This window comes from Pholis gunnellus, assembly GCF_910591455.1.
Source record: "Pholis gunnellus genome assembly, chromosome: 21".
In the NCBI taxonomy this organism is placed as follows: Eukaryota; Metazoa; Chordata; class Actinopteri; order Perciformes; family Pholidae; genus Pholis; species Pholis gunnellus.
In genome coordinates this window covers 8,414,184-8,423,737 of record NC_136548.1, presented here as the reverse complement: position 1 = coordinate 8,423,737, position 9,554 = coordinate 8,414,184, and the positions used below count along the sequence as shown (strand labels likewise).

The following is a 9,554-nucleotide window of genomic DNA, read 5'->3' as shown; positions in this document are numbered from 1 at the left end:
TGTTATTTATTCTAGGAATGCTAATCCCAATCTACAAGACTTCTGTGTACCAAAGAACTTGATCAAAGAAGAAATAAACAACTAAAAAGCATATTTTGAACAAATTTCTTTTGTCTTTGTTGTTTTTGTTTAGTGTCTTTCAGTATTTTACTAAGCCTCCATTTGATTCATGTAATTAAATGCGTCTATATGTACAATACATTCCCTAATCACAAAATATATCATAACAAAAAAACCTAATATACTATTGAAACATTTTAAATGTATTTGAAAATGATGGCACATGTTTACACATGTATGTTTTAGCTTTTTATATGTTCTTTTTCCCTTTGTGTTGTTTGTCTTAAAACATGACAAGTTGTCAAGATTAAGTCTACAGCCATGACAGCGCCTCTGTGAGGCTATACTTAGGTACAGCGCAGCTTTGAGCCAAATGCTAACATCAGCACATGCACACAGGGCCAATGCTATCAAACTGGTACGGCTGATTTAGCCGGTACATCATCTTAGTTTAGCGTTTTAGCATGCTAACATGTGCTAACTGACTTTAACCTACTGGTGGGCTAGATGAAAAGTCAGGGTCACTCTGGATCAATAGAGTCATCAGGGTTCATCCTCGGTGCACCATGAATGACTGTTCAAAATCCATTTGATAGTTGTTGAGATATTTCAGTCTGAACCAAAGTGGTGGACCAACCAACTGCCATCCATAGACACACACACACACGCACACACAGCTAGCATGGCAACAAAAACAACACTGTCAACCAGATGGATTAGAGGCAAAACAACTACACTTTTATTTTGAAAATCAATTACCTTAGTCAAAGTAACTTCTCCAGTAACTAAGTGCCTCTACATAATACTATTAAGTAAACATTAACCTTGTGTGCTCCCATCATTGTAACCTGTTCCCGGGTCACCCCCATGTATCGTTATCAGCTGTTTTCATTATAATGAGCTAATGACTCAAACATGATGGCAGTAAATAAATATCCTCTCTTGTTCTCTTTTGTTTCGTCTGAACGCGCACACATGCATGCAAACACACGAACACACTCACACATATACACATACAGCTCCTGCACAAAGAGTACATTTAGTTTTGGATAATTCACATGGCAGAAGCACTCAAACCAAAGTAGGTTAGAATATTAAGGCCTTAACAAATTTTACATTTCAAAGTGGCTGGGAACAGATTATATCTGTGTTACAAACTATATTATATAACAATAATTGTTATTTTTGGAAGATTTGTAACTAACTGTTTGTGAGAAATAAGTTTAGGACAAAGTCTATTAGACAGTATGACGTCACTCTGCAACTTCAACGTAGTTTGCTGGGTAGAAGCCCTCCTTCCCTCCGCTCAGGACTCCTCGACACCAACCCTGGTCATCCTCCTCCTCGACCTTCAGGAACACTTCACCTGGGATCACAGAAAACAGAAGTCTGATTTTAGAGAGTGTGTGTTTTAATTTGATTTGATTGACTGCTCTGTTTGCTTGTCTCAGTTGTCCAGAAGCGGGTTGTCTGGTTACAAAACTTACTGAAGCCTTGCAAATGGTACTTTCATGTTTTTATTTGTTAAGATTGCAACGCTTCATCAAACAGAATGAAAGAGATACGTGTACTTTCAAAATATCTTTCTCCGAGCACATTTTCAGCGTAGCTTTATGTATTTGAAGGATGCGAATGACATCATACCCACAAAACTAAACTATAGAGCATTTTAATTATACTGTCTGTACTTCACTGTATAAAACATCTATTTTCACACTTGGACAAAACTATCATACAGCAAGATGAAGATAAACTTGGATTTTGATTAAGAGGAGGCCTTAAAGCTGGAGTAGGCACTTTATTTTTGGTGTCATTGGGGAAAATTCTATAATAACCTTCAGGCATAATGTAACTCCAGTGGTCTTTAAGAGAAAACTAGACTTTGGCACCTCCTCTTTTGCTCTATTATAAGGCTTCAGAAAATGTAACCAGCGACGCAGGTCATTTCAGCACGGGTGTTCCTATTGGCTTCTCTACATTGGCTTTGGGGAAAGCATGATTTAACGGCAGAATCGCAACCCAGATATCATGTAATGTAACATCAGTAAACTGCACACAGCACATGTATGTCTACTAGCCTGCCGTCATTTTAGAGGGATGGGATGCATTTGTTGTGGTCACGCTCAAATTTATACTGATGCAATGTTTGTAATTTATTATAAAAATCCTATTATAGCTTTAAAACACTGAGAAAAACACTACTGTCCAATACATTTGAGTGTCGTCACATCACACTTTAGGTGTCACCTGCTTTAAAGGACAGCTCATCGCCCTCCTCTCCCACGTAGTCATACATAGCTCGCACCTTCACACCCCCGATCATCACACTAACAGGAGAAGACATGGATGTTTGAACAATCAGAAATACACAAATATGAATTGGAATAAAATATATGTTCTTTTTAAAAAAATTAGTTATCATATATTGAAAGAACTACACGGGATTACTTACGGTCGATTCTCTTTTATTTTCATCTTGTCTCTTTTCTTTCTATCTAGCTTTTTTATTGGTGGGACCCATTCCTGATGAAAAAGATACAAGTTTAGGTTTCAAGTGTATCAACACTTTGCTATGATAAATGCAAATATTCACACAAAAATAGGAAAATATCTTGTTTATATGGCCATGCATTTCTTTAACTGAGGTAAGCACAAGAAAAACAACAGAAGAAGATTTACACAAAACAACAATGTACATTTGAGAAGATATGTCCACATTTAGTTCACAATGTCTCTGATGTAGGACTCCAAAAAGAGTCTTTGTTTCTGTTAAATACTGCATTTACTTATCATTCCATTGTTGGAGTGCAGCATTGTAACATACGTCAATCTTTGGCCAGTCGGTGGGCATGCCAGGACCGTGGTTGTTCTTCCACCATTTAAGATCATCTTGCTCATTGATGGACATCAGAGTGTGGTGGAGCTCACTGTACACCGCCTTCACACTGACACAAGGACACGATAAATACACAGAGACACTTGCTCAGCACTATCCCCTAACAAGCAATCTATTCACACCCGGTCACCTGATGGCTGCTCACCTCTCATTGTTGGTGACATCAAGATGTCTGTGGATGGAGAGGAAGGCCTGCTTCAGAAAGCTGATCCTCTTCCTCTCCTCCTCCTGGGACTCTTCAAAAATGGCTTCCATCTCCTCCATGTAGCGAGGTGTGTAGGACGTCGCTTCCTCCAGCAGTTTCTCATAGCGGTCTCTAATCTGCAGTCAGCGCACAAGAACAATTTTATGAGGAAAAATAAAACATCTACTGCAGTTGGATGGAGGATCATCTAAAATGTATGAATCATCTGGTGCTCTTTACTGTTGCCATGTTGGGCTCCATAAACACAGAGAAGTGTAACAATAACACATCTCCATACAAGGGAAATGCTTGGAACAGAAACTTAATCCTAGGGCGTGTGTTTAGAGTTGATAGTGCAGTACCAGATGCAGCAGGCCAACAAATACTTCTTGGAATGCAACATGTTTAACTTTGTGGCATGTCGTGAATCAGTGATTGGGAATTTAAATGTGCTGTGAATGAAGGCCTTGTTCAACATGCATGACCTGGAGTGCAGTGGGTGCAGTGTTTTAACATCCCTCCTCACCTTTTCTTTCTCCTCTGTGACCATCTCTCTGGCCTCTGTGATTTTCTGCTTTTTCTCTGGACTCATCTCAGTGTTTTCGTTAGCTTGTTTTTCTTTGTCGACGGCTATTTGCTCCCTCTGACAGGACTTGTGATACGCAACGCGGGCCTTCTCCAGCTGTTGAATACACATTCACACACATTACTTTCAGGAAATTAGATTTCTTATCAAAAGCTAAATATGAAGCTCTGGGTAGAGGATGGTTAGCTAGCTATGCTAGACTGGAAACAGGAAGGAAACAGCTTGCGTGGCGCTGACCAAAAGTCTAAAGCTCACTAATTAACATCTAATATCTTACTTGTTAGATTTGCATAAACAAATGCAGTGATACAGTGTGTACAGCCGGCATATTTTAACATCTTAGTCTGTGATCTAAGAGATTAATTTAGTTTCTGTCCAGTTTGAATGAAGTGTTTTACGATGAGTTAACAAAGCCTTTCTCAGTTCGGTGGAAAATTGAAACCTAAATGAAGCAGGAGTACAGTTGTATCTTTCAGTTTAGGTGTAAGAATATTTCCTTCATTGACGTTTTTAGGGTTTAATTTGTTTATTTATTAGACGTATTGAAATCGCCATTCGCACGCAACGCAATCTTGTACATGTAGGCACAGACGCTTTCTCCGTCAATATAGCATGCACTGGGACACTGATTGGACATCCACATAAAAGATGGTCAATTTTCCCTTATTGTACATTCGTTTTCGTTCAAGTTACAAGCAGTGCTTTTAATAATTATGGAAAAAATGAATGCATAACTTTAAGGAATAGTCTCCTGGCTGTATCTTTATATTTAGTGTAAAGACTTTCCAAAATGTCTAAATTATTCTTTTAAAGGTTCTCTATACAATATTCAGGGCATTAATAGAGCAGCAAACTATTTGCTTTGTAAAGATAAGGTGGAGTAATGTCTACCTGAGTAGAAAATAAAGTTCCTCTTCCTCTGTGTGTGTGTGTTGTTATCAGAGCTTCTCTGCGCTTTGTTGACATAGCCAACATGCTTGACATGCTTTTTAGTGCATGTTTATGCACGAGAGTGCACCCCACTGTGGCTAGCTCATAGCCACCATAGCACCCGTACAGTTACTAACGCCATGGCATCGTTGTAAACGCGTAGTGCCCACTCTCTGGTTCCCCCCCAGCATAACACTGTTAGCTGTGTCCATACCACATAAGCATCGTTTGCACTGTAAGCTTCTAGCGGCAGGCTCAGCCATCGCAATAGATATGCTCAGAATTTTGTATTGAGCACCATTAAAACATATTGAAAACCTTTTGTTGCTGTATATGACAGTTCATTTTTGACCTTTGAAATAGAAGTTTGACAAAAAAAACTATTCTTTTCACATTATTCTGAGCTTTCAGTTGCTTCTTGTGGTTTTTATCTGCAGAAGGAGGTGCCAATTGATACCGTGTGCAAACATTTGCTAATAAACACCATGAAATGCAAAACAAGAGGAGTTAAGATTTTGAGTAAAGCTGCCATTGCTACTTCTGACCTCCATCACAAGCATGTCACACACACGCACCTTCATCAGCTTTTTGGACCAGGGTTTCTGAGCACGAGAAAAACTTGTGTTGTTGTTGTGGCTCTCCCTGAACCCACAAAAGATTCTCTTTGGAAAGGTCTCCTTCTGCCAGGTTTTCACACGGCCGCCTTCCTCCACCATCAGGGACTGGGATATGGTGGAGTGGAGGGCGGACAAACGCTCGGTGGAGGTGAAGAAACATTGCCATGCTCTCATGAGGGAGCCATAAAGCGGTCCTGGGAAAGGAGAAAAAAAAAAGACAGAGGAATGTAATAACACAGAGCACAGAGGTCATGGAACCAATAGAGAAATAATAGACTCCCGTTTGTAAAGTTTCAAACAAGCACAGATGCAGCCATTTAAAATACATCATGATGTTATTTCAAGCCGATGTCGACTGAGATGATCAAAAAGACCTGGGAATGCATGCTCCCATTTTTCAGGCTACCCATCATGCAGCTCCTAGTACTTACGAGAATCCACTATGGACTTCCACTTGCCGCTCCACTGGCTGAGCTGCTGGGCGTACTGTTTCTCTACCTTTGCTCTCTCCATGAAACAGACCACAATGTCGTTGCAGGCCTGGTAGGACTGCTGAGTTCGGTGCACTGTAGGCACATAATTCCCTGGCTGAGAGGAGGAATGGTGATATGTAAGAATAACAAGCCTGCAGAACTCAAGTATGCACATTCACAAACACACATGAGCACCGATTTGGTTTAGCTATTCCTTGCATCGTAGTGCTGTTAGATTCAATCATAAATATGATCCTCACCATCCAGAAGCTCTGTTTCTTGACATCCTCCGGCGGCTCTTTGGGAAGGCTCGCCATTGTAGGGAACGTGTCTGCCTCAGAAAGTAAGAGATAGCCGTTTGTGTTACACGGGAGCCTTGCTCGACTGGTTAAGATGCATAATGAGCAAGGAAAGAGAGCGTGTATTGGCAGACAGGTGACATTGATAATCACGCAACAGGTTGGACGTCTACACGGTGTAATGTGCAGATACAGCAGGGCGACTTCCTCATAAACAGAGCCGTTCCCCCTGCATGGCAGGCAAGTCTGATAGGAAATAATTGGCGGCTGAAACCTTACAGTGAGTGTGTGTGTGTGTGTGTGTGTGTGTGTTGCAGAGCTTATTGCCATAACAACTTTGATGATTCTGACGAGGTGTTATTTACACTGTACAGTGCTTGGATACATCCAAGAAGCCCCCTGGTTCGGTAAGGGGAGTGTCATGCAGTAGCAGACTGGAATTCACAGGGGTGGGATCTGCCAGTAGGAATAGAACAGCTGCTCCGGCATTCTTCCTGTTGCCTTCCCAAAATAAACAGCACGGAAAGGTCATCTTTCCCTTTGCTCTGACTAATACAAGGCCTAACAGAACCAACTGTCGCCCACTCTTACTCTTCCTGCCATTCGATTCGGAGATCATGACCGCAAGAGCAAGATTTCTGCTTTGGCATACAAATGGGAATGCAGGATTTAAAAGGAATTCAACTGTCCTGACATTTTTGCACAGCTTGTAAAGCAAAGCCCAAGTGTAGCATATACATTGGAGGGAGATTGAACAAAAGAAGGGAGATGCATGCACAAACATGCAAAGAACGCGGTCACATTAGGGCCTATTTCTGTCTGAGTAAGAAGTTGACACATAGCTGGCTGAGTAATATTAAAGTGACTAACCACACCTCATCACAAGACTGAGCATGACGGAGAGATAGACTCATCGAGGACTTTCTTTCCCTCAGCTTGCTGGTGCAAATGCGTATATTATCATGTTATTCCTTATGTTTTTCAGTTACTATGAGCTCCTGCAAGTCGAAACATGGAAAGGAGTCCCCAAAGGCTCAGTTTAAATTTCCCCTTTTTCCACTTCGTCTGATTCTGTTATCCACGCAAAGGAAAGGAACATCTTATACACTCATTATATCTCACAGAAGCATTCGTATCAAAGTATTTTGATGCTAAAAAAAAACTCCATCCACAAGCATTAAAAAGAAGCAAGAAGTGGCAACGGAGCGGTCATGCCTGGGAGCACTTACATTTCTCTCTGAATCACCAGTGATTACTCAAGTGACCACTTGTTACTGTAGTTCAAGGGCCGAGGATTTTCTCTCCATTTCTCTGTCCGTCTCCCCCTCTCTCAGTGTGCCTCTCTCCCTCTAACACATGTTTCCCTCTCCTCTCTCACTGACCCAATTTTCCCTGGGCACTTAAAGTTACACACACACACACACACACACACACGTTGTTCATCTAAAAGTGGGCGTGAGACACCGAGACAATGCATACAAAAAAATTAACCAAATCAGAGCCTTTGCATGGTAATCACTCCGCTGCTAATTGGCTTCAGGGCAAACAAAGAGGGAGGGAGAAACTTACCTTTCTTTCTCTCCTGTCAGCTGCGATATTCTAGTTCACAGTCATGAACTCTTCTTCCTCTTTCTCTTCTGTTCCCTACTTTAACCCCATCCTTTGCTTCTTTGACTCACTGGCTTCACTCCCGATCAGTTCTGTTTAGCTCTCGGACTATCACCCTTTCACTTACTCTCCACTGTAAAAAAAACAGCTGGAAGAATCCCCCTCCTTCTCCCTCTCCACGCCTGTCCCTCCCTGTCTCTCTCAATATGGTGCTAATGAGATGCTGAACCTTCTTTTCGACCGTTCGCTGGTCACGGAAACGTGTCAATGTGGCACGGAGTCATGTGAGCTTATTAGTGAGTGTGTGTGACAGCAGGGGGGTGGGGGGTGTCCCATGAACTGCCACATTCGGCCTATGCCCCTTTGTGACCTGCCATTCTCTCTGTGGTCAGGCCTAGAAAGAGAGCAGTACAGTATGCAGCATGCTTACCACACACTGGTTGTGAGATTTTACTCTTCTGGATATCAACCAGAAGTTAAAGAACACAAGAGTTACAGTTCACAGCTGTCTAGATCTGGTTTATATTCCTCAGTCGTTTAGAGATACATGCTGTATGTAATCAGGTTTCAAACAGACACTTGTTCTTAACAGCTTATCCAGAGCCAGAAAAATCCAAAGGACATTCACCACCCACCATACATGAGATATTGTTACTCACTAGTGGCTGCAAAGGGTTAATATCAGTTTGGGTAAGTGTTCCTTTAGGCTCTACGGAATAAGGAGCCCTGTAAATAAACAATAAAATCCTAATTATTCATTAAAAAGAATAAAATATTTAAAAAACTGTTTGACAACAGAAACAACCAGAACAATGGAGCGCACACACCTATAGGACCTTGGGAGGTCATAGAACTTCTATTTGAGATATATATATAAAAACATATATTGAGTCTCAACATATATATAAAAACATATATTGAGTCTCAACTAATAAATACCTGATTTATTCCGAAGAGAAAATCTGTCTTTTAAACATTATATCGAGCGTCGTACAAAAAATCTCAGGGTGAAGTTAGGTTTCTACTATAGAAACAAAATTTAAGTCAAGTGACACTTCTATCAATTGATTATGGTAATGATATATATATGCATGCAAGTACATCCTCTGAAAATGTTAGATTTAGAATATCATGCTACGTTACAATTTGATTCTTGGTCTTTCCTAATTATTCAACCGCAGACTGGAACATTGGTACATTTTTCACAACAAGGCAATATGAGACAAACTGCCTGCTTGTGTTCTTTACTGATGCCAGAAACGATCAGAAGCTGCAATCTCCGATCATTCTGGCAAAAATGATGTACTCATTTCTATAATTTGCACCATTTTTAAGTGAAAGGTGAACATTTTTGGACCCTCATCTTGGTGTGAGCCAGAGAAATAGACTATTTCATAAGACAGGTGAATTTGAGTTGCTACAGCTTACTGAAGGTCCGTCTCCAGAGCTGCCGGTTGCTCTCCTCCCAGAGAAGTAGTCCCCTAGTGTAGTCACGCTCCACAGACTACACTGTGAACAGCATCCATTGAAAATACAGATGGGTGACAAATTAGAGGAAAAACCAGATTAAATGAGTTAAAAAACATAAAGCAGTTGCTTGATGATGACACACTGTGGCCTGCGCAGTCAGCAGATCTCAACCCAACGCGTATGGGAGATTTTAGGCAGCTCTCTCCTCCACTGGAATCCAAACACTAAAAGAAAAAACATGTTTTTGAAGAATCGTTTACATTTCTTTTGTGTTTTTCTCTGTAGAAGTTTTTTTTCATACTGTGAGAAGAAAAATGGCAGCTTGTGGCCTCATCCCCGCAGAGATAATCAAACCCTGACATCTATAATTTTGGTAACTATGAGCAGACTCAGGTAGAGAGCTACAAAGTAGGGGCAACCTGGACAACTGG

At 40.9% G+C, this 9,554-nt stretch overlaps 1 protein-coding gene across 3 annotated transcripts; it reads right to left on the bottom strand.

Annotated features, from left to right (window-relative positions):
• Positions 1-296: 296 nt before the first annotated feature.
• LOC306713175 (protein kinase C and casein kinase substrate in neurons protein 3-like) lies at positions 297-7,772 on the bottom strand. 3 transcript variants are annotated; one of them, XM_079182812.1, is made up of 10 exons: positions 7,615-7,772; positions 6,007-6,077; positions 5,705-5,861; positions 5,232-5,467; positions 3,667-3,822; positions 3,102-3,277; positions 2,885-3,005; positions 2,513-2,583; positions 2,308-2,387; positions 297-1,426 (listed from the first exon to the last, which is right to left on the bottom strand). In XM_079182812.1, the coding sequence occupies exons 2-10, from the start codon at positions 6,061-6,063 to the stop codon at positions 1,314-1,316; spliced, it is 1,167 nt and encodes a 388-aa protein (XP_079038938.1). In that variant the 5' UTR covers positions 6,064-6,077; positions 7,615-7,772; the 3' UTR covers positions 297-1,313. The 3 variants fall into 3 exon arrangements, with proteins under 3 accessions (XP_079038938.1, XP_079038939.1, XP_079038937.1); XM_079182813.1 differs by lacking the exon at positions 7,615-7,772 and adding an exon at positions 7,275-7,444 and having other exon boundaries at positions 6,007-6,081; XM_079182811.1 differs by lacking the exon at positions 7,615-7,772 and adding an exon at positions 7,275-7,444.
• Positions 7,773-9,554: the final 1,782 nt, after the last annotated feature.

Excerpts from the sequence above, each read along its gene's own strand:
- LOC306713175 (XM_079182812.1), bottom strand. The coding sequence starts at position 6,063 with ATGGCGAGCCTTCCCAAAGAGCCGCCGGAGGATGTCAAGAAACAGAGC. Across the intron at positions 5,468-5,704 it reads GAAGTCCATAGTGGATTCTC|GACCGCTTTATGGCTCCCTC; the intron begins GTAAGTACTAGG and ends CTCCTTTCCCAG. Across the intron at positions 3,006-3,101 it reads GATGTCACCAACAATGAGAG|TGTGAAGGCGGTGTACAGTG; the intron begins GTGAGCAGCCAT and ends TCCTTGTGTCAG.